We start from the raw sequence: 26,264 nt of genomic DNA on the forward strand, positions 1-26,264 counted from the left end.
CCTCTTTAAGATGGAAAAAAGTTTGAATCTAGGAATTCAAATAAAGAGTGTTCACCACATGACTGGTATGGTGCATTCAGACATTTGTTTCAGCAATGCAAGAAGAACTTTGTTACTTTTTCTTGTCTTTAGTAGAAATTGAAAGTGTCTGAAAAGTTCTCAAATATTTTTAAGAACAGTTTATATTGATTTTGGTAGAATGCCAGAAATATAAGGATGTCACTCGTTGGCAAGACTTAGATTTTTGTTATTGTTTTTGAAAAAGTATGAAAATTTTTACAATCAACTTTACAATTTTAATGAAACTCATGGTTCGAAAGGTTTCAAATAACTTTGAAGCCGTTCACAGCATCCAAGACATCGGCGATTTTTTCCCTTTTTCGAGAAGTGATTAACGACGTGAATAAGAAATTCAAATACTTGAGACGCGATCCTGACACCAGGATAAATCAAATAATCGCGACTGTACGCCATTTGACATGAAAGATATTCAGGCTATGATCACTCAACCAAAAAACGTGTGCAAGATTTTCGAGCACGTTTTTCCGACTGCCAATATGAAAACTCGAACAACCAAAAAACAATTTCACCAAGGGGTGGCTTGCAAATCCATCTAGAGATGGTCGCACTTGACATATCCTAACCGAGCTAGAAAAAAATGTCGTCAGAAGAATTGGTGAGACCGTCGATGAGACCATTTCCAAGTAAGAAAACTACTTTTTTACGTACAGTATGAAATTGGAATATAGTTGCTACGAGATTTCTCGGAAAACAAAGAATTAGATTCAATGAAGCATTAAAATAATGAAGAAGGAATCAGGAGTTGCAAGAGTCAACTAAAAAGTTGAAATGGTGAAATTTACGAATGGATTAACTATCAGAGTTTCCCTTCAGATTCAGATTTTGGTTAAGGATTGCTGGAAGTTATTCACTGGCGCAAAAGAAAACAAAACCCTTGACGTGAACGTGATAGCGATTCTTGTAAGTTTCACAAACTGATTAAGCTTGATGTGAAATCCAAGACACCTTGCGACGCGAAACGTTACTAACTCTTAACGATAACAGAGATTCTCTTGAACAGCAACTCGACCTCTTCATCCGGATTCACACCAACGGAGAGCTCCTCACCAATTTCCAAATAATTTTTCGTTGTCCGTGTTACTGGATCCCATTTCACAGTGATCAAATCATCGATCTGGGGTGTCGGATTTCTGTTAAAGAATTATAATTGTGATCTGCTTCCGAACATTGGCTTCACAATGTGTAAATATAACTTCAATGCTTACAGCTGTTCATTAATAGGACACTCACCCACTTTTCGCAAAGTCTGTCCACATCTTGACCATCCTATCGGACACTGTTTGCTCGATTGAGTTTGGTTCAATTTTAAGTAGATCGGTATACCGCATAGGATGAAATAGATACGGGATTTCATCCTCGTGAGCAGCACCTGCAAAACATCGTAGTTTACACAGAGACAGTACCTTCAATAAAAGTTTTGTGATACCAATGAGTTTGTGTTTAAGTTTAGCGAAATATTTCATCTGACGAATGATTACCAGGAATTCACATTCTCGAGTGAGAAGAGTCAATACAGCATGGGTAGATATGGGGCATTCCATGCCAACTTAGCAGCCCATGTATCTCACTCCCTTCGATTCTGATCATTTTTTAGCATCCTGTCCTACCAACCCAAAAGGGTCGCGGTAATTTTATCCAAATTTTCTTTAACCACTACTGAAATTTATACAAAATCACCAGACCAATTACGAAAACGCCATTTTTAAGAATCTTAAAAAACTGAAACTGCTTTTGCGATTTGAAATGTGATTATTTAGCAGTACATGATAATGGGATCTCGATATTTACTATTATTTTCGCGAGTTCTCAATTTTTCAATGCTGAAATTGCTTCTGCTTTTTTATTTTTTATAAGTCTCGGGCTATAAAAAAAACCACCAATTCTGACACGAAAATACTAAAAATTTACGATTAATATAGTAAATATTGAGATCCCATTATCACGTGCTGCTTGAAAATCACATTTCAAATCATAGAATCTGTGCGAACTTTTTTAGAATAAGAAAAAATGGGCATTTCAGAATTGTTTTCCGATTTTTTTTTTCAAATTTTACCGGTGGCCGAAAATAATCTGAATAAAATTTCGAGTCCATTTTGGGTCGTTACATGGACTGCTAATTCGACGTGGAATACCCCGTACATTAAATGCGAACACTAATATATATGAGGGTGTACCAATACCTTTCATAGACCCTTTGTAAACTAATTTTGTCAAGGAATTCGGACTGTCGTAAGAAAACTTGTAAAGGTAGGTCGGTGTCCTCTTCTTCTGCTGATATTCAACTACTTTCTGGATCCCATTGAGGAAGTATGTCTCTCCGTAATACCGGACTAAGTCACCAACTGCGTCTTCGGTTATTGGTTTATCCTTGAAGTAAAACTTTCTCAATTCATCTGCAACCTGAGACATTTTTGATGGATTTTCCATAATCAAATCTGCAGGCACCGTACGCTCGAAATTCTTTTCAAGTTCTTCAAACATCCATTCATAAGGTGCTGCAAACAATTGAAACATAAAATTTTGCACAGAAAAAGAAGCAAATTCTTACCCAAACAGTTAATCAATTATTGAGTTTGCGCCATGCTTGATGGGCAACAAGTACATGCGACTTAAAACCCCCTTTTCGTTGATTGTTCAATGATTACCAACCATTTCCTTTCTTCTTCGTAATAATACTAATGATACAGATATAGCGAGTCAGTTGTAGTGTAATGTAGACTTGAAAAAAACTATATTGTTTTAAACTCACTCAACATAAACAGAATTCCTTCGTGACTGTTGTAACCAATGATCACGGGCACGTCAAAACCTTCCACTGCAAGTTCTTCCGGGGGTTTCGGCATGAACGGTTCTTGGCTTTTGTCATCGACACTCGGTCGAAATGGAATTAAGAATTTAAACTTGTCCTGACAAAGAAATGGCAGCTCTTATATTCTCAAGCATTCAGACTGTTAACAAGGTGTAGAGAATCAAAACAGTGTGAAAAAATTTCGTGGCAGTGTCATCATGTAAATTATATTTTTGTAATAGTGATGTCGATAATACTACATGACCGTCAGAGCATGAACTCGAACGCACAAAATGTATTTTTAATGTTTTTTTTTTTCATTTTTATGCTACTCATATACCTACTTCATCAGTCTGAAATTGATCTTGAGCTTCTATAAGCTCAGCAGCTGAAATCGAGCGCAGATACTCAACGATCTCGTGAGGATCAGTGATTTCTTTTCCGAGAGCAGCGACGTACCGATGAGCGGTCTCGACTGACAGTGGAGTGCCTATCCAAGGAAACAGTGCCGTTCCACTCTGCAGAATGGCCTTGTGGAACAGACCTAAACGTCAATGGTCCTGTTCATACAGTTACTCACATGATAATCACAGATGATAATACATGATCATGACACGATGATGATACATCGATAGCGAAATGCATCTTGTGTACCTTTAGCAATTGGTGATATGAGTTGATAATGCACCGAGGAACTGCCAGCGCTTTCTCCGAAGAGAGTAATATTGTTTGGATCACCACCAAACTGGGCGATGTTTTCCTTTACCCATTTCAGAGCTGCCACTTGATCTTTCAGACCCATATTACCAGGCACCACCGCGTGATCGAGTTTCAGGAAACCTTCAATTTTATTATTCTGCCGTGTTATGAATCCTTAGTAAGACGTACATCGACAGGACTTACCGAGGACACCAAGTCTGTATTGTATCGAGACAAATAAAATGTCCTTCTTTATCAGGTAATCTGGACGAAACATGTCATCACCTCCATCGCCGAGTATAAAAGCTCCTCCGTGAATCCAAACCATCACTGGTCGCGATCCTTTTAAAGATGTGGTTGCTACGTTAAGGTACAGACAATCTTCGTCACCGACCATGTTCGATGTCATATAGTCTATTTGGATACACTTTGGACCTTCTATCGAAGCATCTCGGACACCAGTCCAGGGTCGTGGGGGTTGAGGATCCTAGTAAAGCGATTTGTGACAGATGGCAATGAAAACGTTTTTTAATGTTGACAGCTTGTGTTGAAATCAACGTTATAATGGTAGTGAAGAAATTTATGGATTTTCATTTGATAGATGCCAAATGAACTTCTGAATGACTGGTAATTGTGTTGTTACTTAGGAAATTCTAGGCTGTCTTGTGTATTACCACGAATTCTTAATGAATTATAGATGAATCAGTTTGGCACTGTGCAAAAACGTTACAAGAACAACAGCAATCTGAATAGCGATTCACTGAAATATCAGTCATATTTTTCACGATTATTGTACATGCGTGACGTGAAAAATGACAAGTACGTACCAGAAATTCAAGTACTTTTCACCTGTAAATTATTCTGAATTAATATGATCGGTGTTATATGGTGACTCAGCGGTCAGAGGTTAACAAACGTGTTTCTAGACTTTCCGGAATATGTTATCAGGCATCAGCCTTGAACTAGACCTTACTTCACCAGCTACGTGACGCGATCCTTAGTCTCATCATTGGGTGAACCTGCACTTTCGACGAACCATTGAATTATAGTAATAAGTATTCTTACGACCTATTTTACATCCATCTTTGGTATATTTAGAGAACTTTTAAACATATTTCTTCGCGGTTTTTTCATACTACTGATAGTATACTAAAAGGTTTTTTAATACTCAAGAGTAACTACTGCGATGTAATTTAAATTATTATTGTTAGAAACATATTCAAAAATAATTCATTCCCGAGAAAGTTACCCTCCTATACATGTTCAGATGGCGGATCCAATATGGCGGATGAAAATTTCAAATTTGATCGAATCCGGAGAAAAAACGCTGTCCAGGGGTTTTTGCGGTCGTTGATTACGAATCTAAAATCAGATTCTGGAAATTCAGTATGGCGAGTCTAATCAGCGACCCCAAAAATTCATGCAGAAGGTTTTTTGACCATACCCGATAAAATTTGAAATTTTCTTCCTTTCACTGTGTTGCATGCATTGTGTTTAATTTTTGAAACTTGATTTCATATTTGTAATCTGCGACCCCTAAAACCAGTGATAGAGTTCTTCGACCAGATTTGATTAAATCGGAAATTTTCATCCGCCATATTTAACGCGCCTTCTCGAATCAGCAACCCCAAAAGCCGTAGAATACTATCTCGTTATGAAAGTTGACTGAGTACAATAATGTGTGATCGAAAGGATTAACTTTCGATCAATCTCTACCGACGTTGCCACACTGTTCTAGCAGTGTATTTTAACTACCTTACTTGTTATATCCAATTTCGGCAATAACAATAACAATGACCATGAAAACGACGTCTTGTCGTCTGCTGATTACACGAAACGCGGACGTACCGAAAACCTCAGATCCCCAAGAGGAGGTGCTGCAAATGGAATTCCTTTGAAAGAGATGTAGGATCCCCCCACAACACTTTTCACAATGGTACCGCGAAGCCAACCTTGTTTCACATTCACCATAGGCCCACCCATACTTGACTATTGAAGGGATTACACCACACAATTCTACCGCCGTCTATGCTCATCTGGCATTTCACGCAACCAGTCTACCATACGTTTCGTCAAAGCTTTATCAACAAAGTATCAAGTTTCCGAGGCATGATTGTGTTATCTTAGATTAATCGTGCACACACAATTAATTTGTATGTCATGATTATTATTTTTAAATCAGATCATAATTTCGTCAGTCAAAAATATGACAGACGCCCAAAAAATGACCCAATTATTTTGATCTAAAAACACAGACTTTGACTTGGTGCCAAATTTAAATTAAAATAATTGATTAGATATATAATCATGTTGAATAATTGTAATCGCTGAACGCATTCATCAACTATAACCTCCGGACGAACTTATATATAGGATAATGACTTTTTGGTGAAATTTCTTTCTATTCAATAAATTTTGGTTACTTTTTTTACCTGTATGTGTATAGATATTGGCAAGCCCATCAAAAATACGGTCCGCGTAATCAAATCGTCTAAATCTATTCATGATCATAAACAGCGATAAGCGATGACAAGTTATGATCGGAAGGGAATTTGGGTCTTACAGAACTGGACATCGATGGATCATAATCGTTTTGAAAATGTAATGACCTAGTAGCGTTCTAAGTTCAGTCTGCCCACAGGCTACAACTGCAGACACGATATGTTTACTTCCACATTTGACTGCGACCAACCAAAAAATCGATATTTGTACAATTTGATCCCTCCTCTGAATGGGCCCGTATCAATTTTGGTCCTAAAAAACTTTTTAGGTACCTTGGGTCTAAGAAAAAGCCTTAATTTATGTCAGTCTGCATACTGCAACACTTTGAGAATGTAAACTGTAAAAGCATTTTAGTTCACTTTTGATTCTCCAAACTTGCGCGTAAGATTTCGTCTGTAATTTCTGGCCGATTAGATTTCATTCACTTCAGGAAGCATTTTGATACAATTGCATAAGGATCTAGGCAAATTTACTCTAAAAGATGTAAGAAATGTATACCTAAAACTTATAAAATTTCTACAACTTTTCTTACGCGAGAAAGTAATTAACTGAAATACCCATAAATTTCTGGAAACTTCTGTAAATGTCCCTAACGAGGTTCTAATTTCTTAGCAACAAACTATCGTTTCTAAAAGAAAAGTGTCCTTCACTCTTTTTCTCATATAGCCGGGAGCTACGATCAAAGCCGAAAAATGGAGTTCTGAAGCCTGGATGGTGGTGGTGAGGTTACGACTGAGTTGGCGGCTCCATGATGTGCATCCTGATCTACCTGCCAGCTTGTTGATAATGAATGTGCAACCCACCGAATCCAGATTGTACAAGTATGCGTCGATACGCAAATCCCACGCACACTGCAAAGGTCACTAGGTTACTGGCTGATGGTATATGAGGGTAGGAACGTGAAATGTGGCTGAGGTACAGCTGGATCGAAGATCGTTGCGGTGCTGACATGCGAAGAAAATTCGTATCAATAATCTCTTCAGGTTTGTCACCTAACAAATTCTGATGGACAAGCTCGCCCATCATTGTCAACAATAGTGTTTTAGAGATTCGTCAAGTCAATTTGATCGATATCCGGCTCAAACGCATGGGTGGATTTTTTAATTTCCTTGTCAACATTGACGAACCTGTTACAGCTCTGCTATGTGATGTATTTAATGGAACTGCTATGCAAAGTGATATGTAATAGCTGATTTGCAATGTATCAGCTGATACTTAAACTGCTTTTTAGCAATCGGAAAAAAAGATTTTTCGAATCTATATACTTACTTTTACGAAGACTATAATGAGCTTCAATCTACACTGAGCAATTCGTTATCGAAGCAAGAATGATTCTAGACTTACAATTAGTTCTCATTCTGATTACATTTTGATTACATTTCACTTATAGAATTAAAAGTAATTAAGCACATAATTAACTGCCTGTATCTCATCATATTCCATAATATCTGATCGCTGCATATATTCACAGCCATGTAGGAGTCAAATAAACATCCAATTATATCGAAGACAAATCTGCAACCTAATGAGGTATAGATTTATTCATCAGACACTGGCATTAAAGAAAGAGAGAGAGAGATCATACAACATGCTCTACAACACTTGGGGACAAAAATCAATACATAGATCAGTATAACCCGATTATAAAAAATATTAAAATCACTTACTACCGCCAAGTACATGCCACTACCTGTCTGTTAATTCACAATAAAAGCATGATGGAAACTTAACCTTTAGCTTTTACATTTCTCTGAAATCATACTGCTGCCCCCAAACTTATCCTACTACAAATGATAATACAATGAATAAAAAACAAAGTTACTCGTGCATTGATGAAAATCCACAAAAAAAAAAAATTAAATTATCAAGTGGTACTCTGCGTGCCAATTTCGAAGCATGATGCATACATGAACAATGATGATGAAATTTGATTTATACAAGTTATTTTTCTAAAAAAAAGTCCGGTAAGTACTACTTACTAATTTATCTTTGGTTCTAAATTTTTATCAATGAATGCTTAAGAATCAGAATTCAGCATCGTAATGGCATTAGCTATATCATTTGGTGAGACTTTTAGATGAATCTGGAGATCATCAGCAAAGAGTACATGGTCAGTGAACTACTATACATTACGTAGATCGTTGATAAAGATGGGACAGAAGAGTGGACCGAGTACAGACCCCTACGCGACCCTGGAGTGACTGGATAAGTAGGTGGACTGATTGCCACAGAGATCAGGAAGGACTTGGGTGCGAGAAGATAAGTAAGAGTGAAACCACTTGAATCACGTTGTCGGAAAACCCCACGCTTGTGTAAAAGTAAGGTATGACTAATGCTATTTAACGCTGTACTGAGATCAAATGGCAACAAGATCGTAACACGTCAATTATCAATCACTTTTGCCAGGTCATTAATTACCTTCGGCAATATAGTCTGGGTTCTGTGGTCTTTGCTATAACCGGCCTGAGCAGGGTCTAATATGTTTTTGGCTGAAAGGTAAGCCATCAGTTGTTTTGCTGCTATTCTTTCCAGTACCTGAGACAGGTGAGGTAGGTTTGCAACTAATATGTATTACTACCAGAACTGGGAGTATTAGTTTTGAGAAGTGGAACCACAAATGCCTTCTTCCAGACCTCAGGAAAGAGCAAGTACTCAGCGATACGCTGATGAGCGATGTAAGTAGAGGAACTAATACCGCTAGTACATCTCTGAAATGAAAGAACTGAATACCATATGGACTCTGGCCTCGTGACTTTGGAACGTATTGATATTGGACATAACTTGGGTGGTTACACGATAAAAAAGAAAGAGAACATAATATGGTTGTCCACTGATCCATCAAGAATGCTGAGCAGCTCATCTTGTGAGCAGGGTGCATAAGCACAAGAAACGGACGCGTAAAATTTGTTGATCTCATGGGCCGAGAAAGGTTTAAAAGGTGGATTTGGGATTGGATTTAGACCCAACCGTTTAAATTCACCCGAGATAGTCGAAGCATCCGTGAGACTGCTCAGGCGCTCTATAATATATTTCCCCTTTACATATTTTATTGCAGATTTGATGGATCTCCTTAGTGCACGAAATTGCTTATAAGTAGCGGGATCTTCTTGTTTTTTGGCTGCCCCATACAGTATATTACGAATTTTAATACGATCTGTGATGGAGCGTGTAATCCAGGGGGTGGATGGCCTTTTAATTTTGCGAGTTACTAAAGATACTTCCGCATAATAATTTGGCAAAGAACCTAACATTCGCAAGCTGTTCGGACTCTAAAGTAAACTGTTCAAGTAATTTTCCAGTAGAGAAGCTTAAGGTGGTCGATAAATAATCGAAAAAACTATTATCTCTCGGTTTCCAGTTATCTCCAGGATCAGGAATTTCGGGGAATTCGTTAGTATTTTAGAGGAAGAGGCTAGAGATTTATATGTAAGCACCTTGCGAATATAATATGCTACCCCTTCGCCTTGCATACCGAAGCGATCATTCCGGATTAAATGGCAGTCGTCAATAGCAACTAGATCATCGGCGATGTTCTCGTGGATCCATGACTCTGAGGCTGCGATGACATGGTAAAAACTGCTCGCAAAGTGATGTCTAATGAAATCTATATTCTCTGCTAGAAAATTTGTACTGAAACGTGCAATTTTGAGACAATGGCCGTCCGTCTACCGCAGTAATTGTGGAGTTGTCTTGCTGCTTACGAGGTTACCATTTGATGGTGACTTGGAAATCCGTAGTCATTCTGATGGGGATGACGCATTCATAAAAAGACTGTGAGGTCGAGACGATACCGAACCATACCGATACTGGGTGCAGGTAGCCTGAGTCCAATTCTGAGCCAATTTTGATTGGATTCGAGTCTGAATTTTTTTCTGTGAAGATTTGACTAATCTCAGTCCAGACGCATCAAGAACGGACTGCCTTTGCTACTTGTCTCACTCTCTTGAGAAGCTTATAGTCGTAGCTGAACCTAAATGCTCATCAATGTAAATCGGGTTATGAGGGTGTCCAAGGTCGGTTTTAACCACCGCGTATTCCTCGGTTATGACATCTAACCTAGTGCACAGTTCAGCGATGATTTCATTTGTAGATTGAAGAAGTTGGAATAAACGTCTAGGTAGATCCGCTAGTGCCTCAAATTTTCTATTAACTTCTTTTGCATTGCAATAGCAATGTTAGGCAATTTTTAACACCGTCGTACACTTTTGTGATTTAAGTACAACGGTCAATCACCAGGCACATGAACACACTATGTGAAAAGTGATTAACGGATAAAAATTAAACATCTCTCGTCAACAAACACAGTCTGACTAACTCGCAGAATCACTAACGATAAGAGGTATAACGATTGGTTTATGCCCCAGGGCACATCTAGCAAAGCTGCGAAATGTTAACTACTACAAAGGAACATCAGTTTGGTGTCCCCCTCTGATTACTTTGAGACTCACGTATGTAGTAGAACATTGAAAACTATGAAACACGTGTTTTTTTATCTCCGAAAAAACGGTTTAAAGGAGTGAAAATGACCCCCAAAAATGGGCACTCAACGGGGTGATTTCTTGACGCGCTTCATATATTTGAATGAAACCAACACCGGAATGTTTTTTTTTAACGAATAGGAAAACTTCAGCATTAGTTTCATTTGCTGGGTGCCCATCTTTGGGGATCCTTTGCACCCCTCTAAACAGTTTTTTAACCATATAAAACACAAGTCGTGTCTCTTAGTTTTCAATGTTCTACAACATACATAAGTCTCAACGAAATCAGAGGGGGACACCAAGCTGATGTTCCTTGTTATCACTTAAATACTGTATTTGTGACGCGCGAACAAACTAGAGCACAAGTTTAAAAGCTGGACACGCGCAACACGAAAAACAATTCAGGTTCAGGAGAAAAACGTTATTAAAACAGAGATCCGATACAGCACAAGATAACCAAGCAAAATCTTGGCGAGAGAAAGAACGACGGAGCAGGGGGGGGGGGGGGGTAGAACTGCACTACTCTGAGAAAATGTGACAAATCTCAGAGCATCCGGGAGCGAGCTGGAAGAGGGAGAAAAAACAAATCGTTGGCATTTCAGGTAATGTGCAAACAGAGACACTTTTCCCCACTGTCGTCGGCTAACCAAGTCACGATCGCTCATGGTTACGCGGCCTACGGCAGATGAGTGTCAACGTTGCCGTTTTCAGTACAATTGTACTTTCCTAGTATAACGTTAACCTAGCAAAAAAATTTCCCTTGCAATAAGCTTGCAATAACGCTCGGGAAAGCTTTGCTTTAAGGGGTTGGCTGTAGTTAGAATTTTCAAAAAAACTCATTTTTTTGCTGCATTTTTTTGGCGTATCATGGCTCGAAAATATTTCCTGTAAATTTCAAGTCAATCCAACAAATAGCTTTCGAGATATAATATCCTATATTTAGTTTTTACCGAAAACCCGAGCATTCAATTGTTCGAAGGCAATTATTGAAAAGATTATTTTTTTTTTTTAATATTTTGGGCTACTTTAAAACGAAACTTATTCCTACGAAATTTGGCTTAAGGTCATAGTTTTTGAGTTATCAATTTTTTTTTAATTAGAAATTTGAAAAATTAAAAAATTTAAGGCAATTAATAACTCAAAAAGTATGATCTTAGGCCAAATTTTGTAGAAACAACTTTCAGTTTAAAATAGCCCAAAATGTTGTTAAAAAAATAATGCATACAAAAAAAAACTTGTGTAAACAATTGCCTTCAAACAATTGTATGTTCGGGTTTTCGGAAAAAAACTAATGCAATATTCGGATTCAGCAGATCAAAATACATAAAAAAGAATCACTTCATCCACCGATATCAAAATTGAATGAGAAGGCAACATCGCCGAGATGAGTCTAAAACTTTAAACGCGTTTTTCTCGAAACTATGTTTTCGAAGTCAGTGACAGCTGTAACTCAGGAAGCAGTGGACGGATTTTAATGAAATTTTTTACAGCTTATTGAGAGCATCAAAAACAGTCTTTGATCAAAGGATTTAATTTTTATTCAAAAGCTTCTATTTTATGTTACGTAAAACGAACGTTTTATAAACCAGGGTCGAAGAAAATGGCGATAACTCTATCGAATTTTTTTTTTTTTTATATAGAAATTTACCCGAAACGTCAAAGAATAATTATACATAATTGGTTTTATAAAACTAATTCAATTACCATAAAAAAAAAAAAATTAGTGAAATCACTCATTTTTTCCCGGCTCTGACTACCCCTCACCCCTTCAAACGCTTGCAATTTGAAAAAAAAAACTGTCTATGGTTTTCCAAGAGAGAAAGGGTTGCACCAAGGCATATGAAAGGCTTTTTCCAATAATTAAGAAAGGGCTGCACCAAAGTATACGAAAGGTTTTTAACAATGGTTTAAAAAGGATTGTAAAAAACGCGAAGTCATAGGTATAAGACGGTATTTTTTTTTTCTTGAATCTCTAACATTTGCATGATTATGAGTGTTTAATCTACTCACAATTGACTGCCCATGCCTTCACTAATCCAAAGAACGCAACTCCTAAAAATACGCCGATAAACTTTTGATTGTGGATTCGAAACTGGAACGCACGGGTAACTCGCATTACTAATCGTACGCTTTAACCGGTTACGTCAAACTCTCGCATGCGATAGACCGTAACTTTTCGTAAATATTCAATGTCACTCATTATGTTTTTCATCGCTAGTTATGTATCTAATCTTAGAGCAACTTTCTTCACATGAATGTCACAAAAATGCCATAAGCCGAGATTTATATAAAGTTAAAACGCAAATTTTTTTATTACGTCTTGTAGCCCCGCTTGTATTATTGTTCATTGGTAATTGTACGTCGATTATTCTACATTTATGTACTTGCCAAGTGGTTCACATTTTCGTAAAATCTTTTTCTACCCACAAGGATTGATCGGAATAAAAGTAAATCACACCCGGATGTGTTTTTTTTTGCGTCGAGTTTCTTACTTTTTCTAGAGCATACGAAATTGACACCAGATAAACCATATCTCTAATCCTTATGGTAATTCAGTATATGACTTTTATTATTCATCTTTATCAAGAACACGCTTGGATCTCTTGCTTACACATTCGTCGGATATAACACAGTAACGCACGATCTGACCCAAATTGCATAAGTACGAGTTGAAGCAAATCTTTGCCACTTGAATAACTTTGGCATCAGCCAAGTTTAAGAGCAAGATTTTACCAAGAGAATAGCCAAAGCTGAAGCAAGCGTTAGGGCAAGTCTGTGCCATTCAAATAATCTTGGCATTGCCATGGCTTGAGAGAAAGTTTTCACCAAGAGAATAGCCAAAGCTAAAGCAAAGTTTAAAGCAAGCGTTCTCCAAGAAAATGGCCAACCTGTTCCCAAGGCTTAGAGAACCCTTGTGTTAATAACCAAGTGTTAGCAAGTTTTTAGCAATACGTATTCAAGGGTTTTTTCAGCATTTCAAGGCATTTTCAGGATATGCACAAGACTTTGGCAAGCTATTCTTTCTTACACGTGTACACTCGTTTTTAGTACGACAGTAGACTTTAAGCTACGAAAGAGCGATGCAACGTCGAAATTTAAACCTTTTCCTTTCATTTGTTTATTTAAGTGGGTACATCCGACTAAGAATATTTTGAAACCCCGATTCTCTTTTTATTCGAGTTTCTAAGAGTTTCAAGTATGAATAATATTGTGTGTAAATTGAATGATGAAATTCGAAAAATTGCAAAAGTTGCGGCCGGTTCGTCGAAATTTAAACTTTATTATCTCGAAACTACGTTTCCGAGTCCTTGCCTAGGATATCTCGAAAACAACACGATTAATTTTTACCGAACATAATTTTTTTGTACATTTTGTCTCGTCCATTTCATCTGGTTCTTTTTTTTCGATTCAAGCATTTATTTTTTTGTGGTCCAAAAAAGGTGTTAAACTTAGTCCCGAAAACGAACGTTAAAGTCGAAACGTTCACCGTTTCGTTAATAAAAAAAAATCCATACGCAGCGAACGGCTCAATATATCAGATTTAATTTTTTTTCTTTTTAATTTTAGATCAACCGACTAGGATTCCAAAATCCTAGGCCACTGTAACAACGCTACGCGTAGATTAATTTTGATGAAAAAATTATTGAATATACCTTAATGTATAAAATTCAAAATAAAAAAAAAACGGATGAATTCGAATAAATAGTTTCTTGAATAAAAATTCTCGAAATTTGCCTACTTCTCCATCTACTCGTATATGCCCCCTTAATATATGAAATCGATCGGTAAGGTAGTACTGCTGCATGCTCTTAACTGTATTACATCATATTTCAAACTGCCTCTGACTTTATCATCTAATATGTACAGATAAAGAGGAACGAGTTTCGTAGCGCATTTGTTTACTCGTACTTTACACAAATTTCGATATTAGGTATGTGTCTTCAGTTAAAAAAAAGGTTAAGGTCGGGAGATATGCACCGGACAGAAGGCGAGCTTCTACGCATTTTTCTATGAAAGTAATTTTCGGTGGAAGTATATATTATATTTTATGTTTAAAGTTATAGAGAGAGAAAGAGAAAGATTGATTAATTGGTTTTATCAGGCCTTGGTAAATCTTGAGGCCAAAGTAAAATACATACTTTTAATATCATCTTACATCTAAATATTATTCCAATACGGATAAAGACGATTTTTCAAAATTCTCACTGTTGATAAAGAAGTTATCTTTACCGGGAGTGAATGCCACAAATAAATAGCCGCCACCGAGAAGGCATTACGATAGTTTGAGGTACGATGATTAGGAATGGAAAAGACATTGGAAGTAGCCTGACGTAGTGGACGATTTGAAAGCAGTGCACGATTGAATAATTCAAGGATATAATGAAGTAAATTGTTAATGTAAGATATTAAAAACCGTTATACATAAAAAATATAGGCGTCGAGATCTGACGGTCAGCCAGCCTAGCCATCAACGGTTTGGCGAGATATTTTCATCACGTCTTAAATTATACATAAATCTTATGCCGAAGTTACTTAGCTGTTGAAGTTTGGTATTTTGCTCACCCGTTACATCATTACATACCAGGCAACAGTAGTCCAACAGAGGGAAAATAAGCGAGCTAACCAGAGTGGTTTTTATGTCCTGAGATAATGCATTCCTGTGGAATTTCAGTTTGTCTAAGGTGAAATGTACCTTCCTAGAAATTGACACAATGTGATCTTTCCACGTGAGATTTGAGGTTATGATGACACCTAGATTACCCGTTGACTGTGATGGAAATCAAGCTGTTTACCTTGATCTTACTTATAAACGCATTGCCACACTGAATCAATACTTTGGATTTGCTCAGATTTAATTTCAAACCATTGTCATCTGCATATTGGGCTATAACCTTGAAATTATGTGGAATATTTGCAACGCCAACTTCCAGTTCAGAGGGTAAACGGCTCAGATAAATTTAGAGAGAGAGAGAGAGAGAATAGCATCGCTAAACTACCTTGCACGCGTAGAGCTGTGGCGCGATTGTGAAATTATTGTAGCAGAACGCTAATGGAGGGGGACGTTATCGATGGCGTCTTTCGTCGGTTCTACTTTTTTAGTCTTCGGTGGCCATATGCCATATAGTGTAGTCTGATTGCTCAAATAGTCAAGTATAAGTGTACTACGGGTTAAAGTGGAACAGGGATGGCTTCATGGCACCACCGTAAAAAGTGCTGTCGGAGGATCTTACATCTCTTTCAAAGGAATTCCATTTGCATCACCTCTGATTGGGGATCTGAGATTTGCAGTATGTTTATATTATCGTCATTAGAAGTTGAAAAATTTGTGCAACTCCAAATCACATTGTATTATTAACACTGATTGTGAAAAACCCTAAAACATGCCTGATATGCGTAAAATTTCTTATAGACTCAAACCTTGTAGTCGATTTTTTTTTTTTATTAATCTAATTAACTTAACTCGATTAAACATGCAACTTTTTAGTTACGTAATATACAATATCGGCGTAAACTTTCATGAATTGATTAACAGTTTTAACGAGCCAGTATGAAAAAATACACTAAAAGAAGATACGCGTGTATTAGAGTGACTCCTTTTGACAGAATTTTTTTTTCGAGACTCGTATGAAAAGAACTCCGCATTAATCTGATGAAAATTGAGTTTCGGTGAAATCGTCTGGATTTTTGATATGTTGTAGATGTTGGCATTTTGAAAAAAGTCTTCATGACCGCGGCGACCCTACACTGTGAATAGTTTCAACGCTAGAGACTACCGAACCCTAAAATGTTCATCCTGTATCCAGTATTCCTTTGTTCAAGAAAAACTACGATTAGAATAATTATTTCTAATAAATAAAACCTAACCCACCTAAGTCCACAAAATCAGAAATACGACTAAAGCACTTGAAAACTGCCCAAGTTCGTTAAATTCGATAGCTTAGGTAGCGTAGGAAGTATTGGGCCCAGGAGTAAACCGAATCCTTTCCTATCCTATTCTGGAACTGGACCTTTTTCTTATTTAAATTTAACAATTTAAGTCAAGAGCAAAGAACTCATTCAACCTTGCAATTTTTCTAAACTTCATCAATATTTCTATTCGGCAAATTTCAGAAAGTCGACAAACGTTACACTGTAGATAAAGTTACCTGGCGAGATTTGGTGCAAATAGATATTTCTAGTTCTTAGATGGAAAAGTGAAGATTAAAGAGTGCCGATAACCGAAAATGCATATTTACAGATTACGTAATCTTAATATGCATATCTGGACGTAGTATAATCGGTATCAGTTTATATATATATACATATATATACTAAGAATATCTATTTGTACTAGGTCCCACCATGTGACGTCATCTGCGGGTATATACACGTATATATGGACGAGTATATACAATAGTGTGTTCCTTAAAAAGGTCATTCTTGAATTTCGACCAGCTTGCCCCCAAAATTGGCTACAGATAGTTCAAAAATATTTCGCTAAATTTTTCAGATTTTCATTTTTACTCTAACTCGTGCCCCAAAAAGAATGGATTCCATTCAACCCTTTCAGGGGCACATCAAATTTACGGAATGGATTTAGATGAAACTTGGTATAGGGGGTTTCTTGGGTTTCCGATTACGAATCTGAACTCAAAATTGTAACATTCAAAACAGCATTTTTGAAGTTTTCCAAATTCTTCAGTAACCTCTAAAATAATTTCAATTGATATCAACATTTGGAACAGCTCATCGAGTATAAAAAACTACAAATTTTCTTACGAGCTTTGAAAAAAAAAGTCCGTCAAAATGGGTCACCCTAGTGTGTATAAATGGTCAGGATCCCCAACCTCCGCAACCCTGGACTGGTGTACGAGATGCTTCAAAAGAAGGACCAAAGAGCCTCCAAGTTGACCCCACGACATCAAAGATTATTGGCGATGAAGATTGTCTCTACCTAAACGTGGCGACCACATCCTTGGAAGGGTCACGACCAGTGATGGTTTGGATTCACGGAGGGGCTTTTCTGTTTGGTGACAGTAGTACTGACTTGTTTGGTCCAGATTACCTGATGAAGACGGACATTGTGTTCGTGTCGATTGAATACAGACTGGGTGTCCTCGGTGAGTTTTTTTCAACGTTTGTCGCTCCCCGTGTTGATTAATGTGATGAAAATTAAAATTATATGTAAGGGTTTTTCTACCTCGACCATGAGCTGGTACCTGGAAATGCGGCTCTAAAAGATCAACTGGCAGCATTGAAATGGGTGAAGGAGAATATCGCCCAGTTTGGTGGCGATCCAAACAATGTTACGCTTTTTGGAGAAAGTGCCGGTGCTGCATCAGTGCATTATCATACCTTGTCACCACTTTCTCAAGGCAAGTAACTCTTGTTTTCCTTCAACCCTTCAATTACTAAGGTGTTATTTGACAGTTGATCAACGAACGGTGTTGCAATTTACAGGTCTCTTTCACAAGGCCATGATGCAAAGTGGCATGGCACTTTTGCCTTGTATAGGCACGCCAGTGTCAGTCAAAAGTGCTCATCGCTTTGTTGCTGTTCTTGGAAAAGAAACCACGGAACCACATGAGATTGTTGAATACCTGCGCACCGTTCCAGCTGAAAAGCTCGTGCAAGCTCAATCGCAACTTCAGACCGGTGAGGTAGGCACTTACAACGGGTAGCATGAATCTAAAAGAATTTTGAGAAAGCAACCGTAAACAAAGCAGTAAAAGAACTCATACAGGTTTGAGTCTTCGAAAAGAATCAATAATTTGCTTGTTTCCAATTGATTTCTTAGGAGAAGTTCCATTACACGACCCCATTTCGACAGTGTGTCGATGACAAGAGCAGAGAACCGTTCATGCCGAAACCTCCCGAAGAACTTGCGGTAAAAGGTTTCAACGTACCCTTGATGATAGGATACAACAGCCACGAGGGAATCTTCTTCTTTTCGAGTAATCTGACGTCACTCTTGCTTAATTCTGTGGTGATTCTGGGTGGTTCAGCTAGGCACTACACACTACCAAAAGAATTGCTACACTAGCTTTGTGACTCCTAATTTTTATGGGTATTTCATAATGCAAGGCTTTTGACACCCGATGAGTAAAAAATACCACATAAATCAACTTTTTTTATAATTAGTAATACGTGTCTTGTTTTTTAATTGTTCGTAGCGCCTTGCAACTGGATACTAGAAGCAATTGACAAGAATTTCGAGATTGCAGTGACTCCTGATTTGATAATGGAAAATCCATCAAAAATATCCGGGGTGGCAAAGGAATTAAGAAAGTTCTATTTTAAAGATAAACCAGTAACTCAAGAGACGATCGAAGAGTTAGTCCAGTGCTATGGTAACACGTACTTTTTTAATGGGCTACAAAAAGTGGTTGAATATCAGCGTAAAAGGGACATGCCGACCTACCTTTACAAGTTCTCTTTTGACAGTCCTGAGTCCTTGGGAAAAGTTGCGAGAAACGTGACGATAAAAGGTATTTGCCGGTACTTTTTCATCATCCAGCATACACATTGAATAACCTCACTTTCAAACTTCCTACCTTCATTACCTGCATGTAAAAAAAATTAATTTATTGCATCACGTAAATATTGTTTCGACTCTTGCGTCACACCACCAACAAACCTATCTTCCGTAGGTGCATCTCACGAGGATGAAATCCCATATATATTTTATCCTGCGCGGTATGCAGATCTACTTAAAATCGCACCAAACTCAACCAGGCAAACCGTATCCCAACGAATGGTCAAAATGTGGACGGACTTTGCGAAGACTGGGTAAGAATTCCGATAGTATACGACTTTGACCATGACAGTAACACTTGTTTATTAACTGGGTAAATCCTATTATCACCTAATGTCTTTTCAACAGAAATCCGACACCCGAGATCAATGATTTGATAACCGTCAAGTGGGAACCAGTGACGTCGGCAGCAAAAAATTATCTTCAAATCGATACGGAGCTCTGCGTTGGGGTGAATCCAGATGAGGACGTCGAGATGCTGTTCAAGAGAATCAGTGAAATCGTAAAGAGTTAGTTGCATCTTGCAGTAAGAGATGTAATTACTATTTCACACGTGGGTTTATGGTTTTGTAACCTTCTATCAATGCTACCTGAACTTTGTGTACGTCTTTTTACGTTTACCATAAACAATTCCATCACTTTATTGACCATTTATTTATTACCCTGAATTTAAATATAACTATATCGAAAAAAAACGCTGCCGAAATGTATCTACCAGTTGAGATGATTTTGTATATTTATTGCACTTACTTGTGGCAAATTCAGTTTCGTGGGCTTCATTTTTTAGACCCTTTAATCAATGGATCAATTTTTATCAGGCAAGACTACTCTTTTCACGTGTGCAACGTTCGTCCGTCGGTAGCAAACTTGCTGTTTGACTTCCGGTATCTCCCGCGCTCGGTACAACAATGAGCCAAGATTTACTTTCAATTCCAGGATTCTAATTACGAAACGTTAGTTTCAGACTCTGATTATTTAGTCAGCTTTCAGTCAAGAGTAAAAAATCGACGGTTCGACACGCAGCATCAAGTAAAATTAGTTGAAGACGAACCATTGTAAAGCTAAATTTTAACAATTTGTTTGTGGTGCGTTTAAAATGGCAAAACTGTAGCAATTTTTCTTCTCAGACTTATTTCCAAAACACGAAATAATTCAAGAAAAATATTTCTCTGACAGATTTTGAAGAGTAAGGCTAAATTGTCTGATGGCGTCTATGCCAGATCTATACCAAGTACCTATGTTATACCTTTTCTTTTTCGGAACCACTCCCGTTGTTGTTGTTGTTGTTGTTGTTGTTGTTGTTGTTGTTGTTTACAACGGCTCGAGCCTTTTTCTCCGCACCGTACAAATGGGAGTTGGCTTTTCTGCGGGTGAGGAAAAAAGAGAAAAAATAAATACCGAGGAGAACCACATCGCGGAATTTATGTGTTATATTCTTTTTCTCCAGTTACTTTTTGAGGTATAGCTTGTAACGTTTATTTTTGAGGAAAGAGAACAGGCGATAAATTCGTAGTTTATCTGCTGAAAATAGGCAATCGTTGAGGGAGGAAAATCACTTTACCCTACGGCGCAGTCACTGACCTGATCAATTAGATAATGAACGATAATTGGAGAAAGATATTAATGTTGGGTGCCAGACGCAGTAGCGTCAGATACAAGATAAATGGAGAGTAGAAAATAGATAAGATAGATCAGATTTTACGACGGTTTTGCACAGCTTACTCAGTAGATAAAGATAATGGTAGATGGGAGGGGTCGTATCTCGTTAGATAAAACACAAAATTAAGAAATGGTAATAGTATCAAGTCTATTAACAAGATGCAGAGAAAAGGTTAAAATCAAGCAAAAAAATTTAGATACAATTAGAAAATTCAAGAATAGTTAATTACAGCCAGAGAGAAGGATATCAGTGAGAGTTAACAAATTAGCGAGACAATTATTCGTGTGATTAGCACTGTAACAGGAATCTGTATTACCATAGGCAAAGAGCCATACTAATGTGTCAAGTTGCCGGAACGCTGGTTTCCGACAACGAGACGGTCTACTCTACGGGAAGACGCCGAGGCGACAAGTCGCCGCAAATTCCTCGTACGACGTAAATTCGTCCTTTCTTTGCAATCACATGTAATGTAATTATAAAGTATCAAGAAAGTTCAAACGCATTTGCCTTACAAGTTTTCACGTCAAAAAACGAACATCGAAATCAATACCGGATCCAGATGGACCTCAAAATCAATAATTGGTGACGATCAATTATTGATTTCTTCACAAGACCATCACCAACTTTAACATCTTCGAAACCGTGGAGCCATCAATTTCACCAGGACGATTATAGCTAAGTTTACAAATGAATGAATAGTAGGTGCCTGTGCCACATTCATTCATTCGTCTTTTTACTGTATACAGATAACTTGTATTATTTTCTTTACCTCACATAGACTACTTGCTGTAACTTAGAATCCTTTTAACGTCGAGTCATTTCTTTAATTTAGCGTCATTTAACAGCAAGTAGTCTCATTTTTCTGTCTTTGTAAATTTAACTTCGGCGTGTTTTAACGAGTGTGATTGAGTGTGTGAATGATTGTCTATTGTTATCTTATTTATTGATATATCCTCGCTGCATTTTTCGCATTTCCCTTCTCGGGTACAAATTTCAATAAAACGGGGTCTGTGTCCAGTGATAACGTATTCATGATTTGTGCGTATTTATTTATTATTCTTACCATTCTTACCTCGATTTGTCCACTGTATAAAATTTTAAAAACTAAATTGTGGCGTGAAAGGTCGCAGCCCGAAACGTAACGTCACAGCACCATAAAGCGCGTGTGTTCGCGATACTATTACTCGGTATAGCAATCAGCAAGGTTTACAAAGCATGTGAAGTGGGCTAGCATGCAATGCACAATCTGGGATCCTTAAAACTAATTGTTACGATTATGATATGGCGAAAATAGTATAATCACATTAAGAAAGAATACGAGAATAGATAAAGGAGATATACTACAATTAATATAAAAGTAAAAGATATTACAATTTTATGAAGAAAGCAAGAAATATTACATACGAGAAAGTGAATGAGAAATATTACAGCTGATTATGAAAAGCAGGGAATACAAGTCAATCAAATAATCTGGTAACTGAAGAGAAGCTATTGAAGTCTACAGAAAATCAAATGAAACAGAATAAAACGAAATGGTTATTATAATAGAAATTAAAGATATACGTGGGTTCTAGCTTGCGATATATGCGGTACGACGAGGTATTATAATAAAAATAGACAAAAGATAGATACTCTCAAGGTGCTTATAAAGATGCGTTGTACACCTCGAAAACGCGGGAAAGCAAAACTCCTATACCGCTCAAGCGATCAGAGTGAAACTTGGGTAGTTAATGCCTTATTTTGGCAGAAAGTGGAGCGTGGTTTTACTTTTTCAAAACTTGCATAAAAAATTTACAGATTGGTTACCACCCACTGAAATTGTCCAAATTTTCACAGTTGCACCAAATGGATCGAACTATCCGGTATAATGCCATTCGGCGGTGATGAAACACACATTTTGAGCCCAGTCCCATGAGATTTGATGGTGAAATGACGAAATGGCACCTGATCTGGCTTTCGATCATGAAGAACATCGAAATCTCATTTTGGCGACATTTTATACCAACATTACGTGCATGCTGGTCATGTATACGTGTAATGTCGGTAAAATATTACCAGCATGCGTGAAAGGTCGGTAACAAATGTCGCCAAAATGAGATTTCGGTGTTTTTCATAATCGAAAACCAGATCAGCTGCTATTTCGTCATTTCACCATCAAATCTCATGGGACTGGGCTCAAAATGTGTGTTTCATCACCGCCGAGTGGCATCATACCGGATAGTACGATCCATTCGGTGCAACTGTGAAAATTTGGCCATTTTCTGTGGGTGGTAACCAATCTGTAATTTTTTTTTCCAAATTTCGAAAAAGTAAAAAGACGCTCCACTTTTTGCCAAGGAAAGGCATTAACTGCCCAAGTTTCACTCTGATCGCTTGAGCGGTATAGGAGTTTTGCATCCCCGCGTTTTCGAGGTGTACAACGCGTCTTTATAAGCACCTTAACGTATAGAGGGAAAAATGTTATAATGCGATACATTACAAACTAGAAGATCTACGGACGAACTACGTAACAGCGGTATTAGCGAAGACTGCAGTGAAAAAGGTGTTATTCAGTACGGCACAATACTCCAATGTCAAAAGAGAACGACGGCTATACCACTCAGCAATATAAGATAGCAATCGCAACGCGGATAATAATTACTCAGAATAATCGGTAATAGAGAGACTTATGATCAAATCAGAAAACTATTAAGAAATCAGATAATCGATATTGAGAAATTAGAAACAAGATAGAGAGAAAATAGAGGTCAGATAGCAAGAAACAGATTGTGAGAGAAAATTAGAGAATTTATAAGCTAACTGATTTATCGATCACTATAGAGAACAATAGATACGTAATTCAAGTGAAACAAGGTAATCAAAGATATTCTACTGAAGTATAATATAGTAATAAGTAAGGTGCCACTATTCAGCGGTATCAGAGAATTATTCAGCGGTATTAGAGAAATAGGCAATACAAATTAGACAATAGTCACTACAAATTAATAAGCAAGCCAACCATTTTTACCAGAAATTACTTGCAATATTAGATAACAGAGAGAATAGGTATGGGAGAAATAGATAACAAGGTACAAGCCCACGTGGCTCACGCAGCGCAAACTGCGGATAAAGATAATACGAGAGAAAAGATATTATGTGCAAGTAAATTCATGGCTTCGCAAAATAGAAAGAAAACTTCACTTACGAAGAGAGAAGAAGCAGATGGAGAGAAGAAGTGCACAGAATCTGAGTAGTAAGGAATTAAAGATACAGCGATATAAGATACTGGAGCAAAACGAAACACGTCTGTTGGCGAAACTAGCTGGATGTAGAGTGTGAAGAGACGATCGGCGATCATAGCGATCCCGGCCGATTTTCGGCATGCTGCTGTCACGTGATCCTCTTTCCGTTGTTGGTGATCGCTGATTGGGCCAGGAGGTCACGTGGTACGGGTCAACAGGTGTAGACGGGCGATCGTCCGTCTTCGCGCGTCTTCTCCCCCCACGTTGACATATATTGAAATATCGATCCGTCGAGCGATATGTGAGAGGGTTACGGTCAGCTACTTGCGTTACTCGTGAGAGGGAAGGTCTACCCCTTACGGTATTGCGGTATCGATGTGTGCGAGACGATCTAGGAGCAACGACGATGAGAATGATCTTACTCACAGAGTAGCGATATCGATAACGTAGATAATTGGGATAGATCCGGCTCCAACTTGCTGCAGTGCTGCTCTCATCCGCGTGTGACGAAATTATTCTTTTTATAAATTACTGTGCCATATTGATTTGATTTAAGTAAAGCAGTAACACACAAAAATTATAGTAAAATTTGGTTTCAAGATTTTACTAGAATAGATAAATTTTTTATTAAGTATTGGATCAATTCATATTTCAGATAAAGATCGTGATATTTATTTTGACATAAGTTTATTTTAAATTTTCATTCATCCATCTCATTCATACTGTTTAAATTGTTGCGATAGTTAAAATACGCTTCAACATTACTAATTAGATTCTTTTCCTCAATTGTATCTTGATCTAATTTAATTCGAAATTTCTAGTCACGTAAACAGTAAATGATTAAATAAAATTAACAGTTTGTAACTTATCTTGAAATTTGACCTCACAGGTTCTGTGGATAGATGTTACTTTCAATAATTCCGTTGTAATACGTGTCTCGTCAGACCGCTCTTCCAATAATAGATTCGTTTCGTAGATGGTTTATATTCAACAAATTGTTGCCATTTAACTATTCACTAAATCTTGAAATATAATACTGATGATTGACTAGAGTAATTATTGTATAACGAATGAATTAGTATAAAATTGTAAAAATAAAATGTCGGGCGTCTTCTCGCAGAGTGTTTTTCGATCACTGCCTAATACCTTCACATCTGGCTGATCTCTCTTACCTCCTAGATCCAACATCTAATTTAGCGCGGTAATATTTGAATCTCACACGCGCTGACTACTCCTCTGATGCTGCACCCCAGTCGACGTTCGTTAAGGCCAAGCCACGTACTGAGACTTCCTGGTGATGGTGATTGACACGTTGGGTCCCATCCTCAGGATCACCAGTCCAACGAGGTGGACTTCTCTTTCGTGTGGGCTTGTAACCCCGTTGCAGCCTTTCGATAGACCGTAGATTTTCAGACACCCACGATCTTGCTTTGTAGTAGGCGAAATAGTAGACATTGTAGCTGGTTTAGCTCCAGGCTAATAAGGATCGCGACGGGAGACTTCGTTGTGTTTTTGACGTGACGGTTCAGCTCCTGGCCGATAAGTCTAAATGATCGGAGGTCTTCATTGTGCTTCACGCACGACGGCACGACGCTGTACGCAATCGAGGTAGGAATCCATCTGAAGTTGATTTTGCGGTATCCAATCCGTTGCAGTTGACGATAGTTGACTGTTGACCCGGTACATGACCTCTGCCTCGCGATATCCGGTTCCCTTGAAGCGATGTTTTTGAAGATAGTTCTCGTAGTGCGATACAAAAGATATAAAATAAACAGGAATTAGCTTAATAAATAAATCTCACTCAAAAATTAGTTACTCGTTCTCTGTGGGGTATTGGCCTCAGACGTGTTTTCGTTATTTTACGTGACAATTTGAAAATAAAAAGTGCGATATTTAAACCATGTGACGGGTTATAAAATACCACGTCACAAGCTTCATAAACAAAATTGACACGGTCTAGTTAATGCGAAGTAAACAAGATCGGAGGATGTTATAAAAAATTGCAACATCGCCCGGGTGGACAACAATTATACTGAAAATATAATTAGGTTCTATTATGCTTGGTTTCCTCTGCACATTTGATGCTGCAAGTTTCCTGCGAGCAGAACATCAGTTTACGCTCAACAAGAGAGTAATTAATTAGCTCAGTAGCGAATTCAGTTCCAGGGTGTTATACAAGTGTTTTTTTTTTTCAGTGGATGCTAAAATCAGCGATATAAAGTGGTTTTCCAGGTAATTACTTAAATTCCACTCAATTCTTTGGTCTAGTTGCGAAATTCTTTTCACTGCAGTTTTACCAAAATTACACGCGGAAAATCCA

The 26,264-nt window shown here is 37.7% G+C and overlaps 2 protein-coding genes across 3 annotated transcripts; one reads left to right on the plus strand and one right to left on the minus strand.

The window, feature by feature from the left end:
- Positions 1-896: 896 nt before the first annotated feature.
- On the minus strand, positions 897-5,609 carry LOC124414197 (esterase FE4-like). 2 transcript variants are annotated; one of them, XM_046895173.1, is made up of 8 exons: positions 5,417-5,609; positions 3,773-4,055; positions 3,524-3,709; positions 3,214-3,413; positions 2,831-2,987; positions 2,262-2,576; positions 1,312-1,450; positions 897-1,211 (listed from the first exon to the last, which is right to left on the minus strand). In XM_046895173.1, exons 1-8 carry the CDS (start codon positions 5,549-5,551, stop codon positions 1,046-1,048), a joined length of 1,581 nt encoding a protein of 526 aa, XP_046751129.1. In that variant the 5' UTR covers positions 5,552-5,609; the 3' UTR covers positions 897-1,045. The 2 variants fall into 2 exon arrangements, with proteins under 2 accessions (XP_046751129.1, XP_046751131.1); XM_046895175.1 differs by having other exon boundaries at positions 1,066-1,211; positions 2,425-2,576.
- Positions 5,610-8,549: 2,940 nt separating this feature from the next.
- LOC124413841 (esterase FE4-like) lies at positions 8,550-19,577 on the plus strand. Its single transcript, XM_046894628.1, has 10 exons — positions 8,550-8,566; positions 8,652-8,745; positions 15,696-15,836; positions 17,366-17,648; positions 17,718-17,903; positions 17,989-18,188; positions 18,326-18,482; positions 18,702-19,016; positions 19,179-19,317; positions 19,412-19,577. The coding sequence occupies exons 1-10, from the start codon at positions 8,550-8,552 to the stop codon at positions 19,575-19,577; spliced, it is 1,698 nt and encodes a 565-aa protein (XP_046750584.1).
- The last annotated feature ends 6,687 nt before the right edge of the window (positions 19,578-26,264 follow it).

This window comes from Diprion similis, chromosome 13 (genome assembly GCF_021155765.1).
Source record: "Diprion similis isolate iyDipSimi1 chromosome 13, iyDipSimi1.1, whole genome shotgun sequence".
Lineage (NCBI taxonomy): Eukaryota > Metazoa > Arthropoda > Insecta > Hymenoptera > Diprionidae > Diprion > Diprion similis.

What these genes read in the sequence shown, in the direction of transcription:
- LOC124414197 (XM_046895173.1), bottom strand. Translation starts at nt 5,551, where the DNA reads ATGGGTGGGCCTATGGTGAATGTGAAACAAGGTTGGCTTCGCGGTACC. An exon ending in ATCAATTTCAGACTGATGAA is followed by an intron (nt 2,988 to 3,213) that starts GTAGGTATATGA and finishes TTTCTTTGTCAG; the next exon opens with GACAAGTTTAAATTCTTAAT. An exon ending in TTACAAAGGGTCTATGAAAG is followed by an intron (nt 1,451 to 2,261) that starts GTATTGGTACAC and finishes GATGTTTTGCAG; the next exon opens with GTGCTGCTCACGAGGATGAA.
- LOC124413841 (XM_046894628.1), top strand. An exon ending in CTTGTCACCACTTTCTCAAG is followed by an intron (nt 17,904 to 17,988) that starts GCAAGTAACTCT and finishes TGCAATTTACAG; the next exon opens with GTCTCTTTCACAAGGCCATG. An exon ending in GAGAAACGTGACGATAAAAG is followed by an intron (nt 19,017 to 19,178) that starts GTATTTGCCGGT and finishes TATCTTCCGTAG; the next exon opens with GTGCATCTCACGAGGATGAA.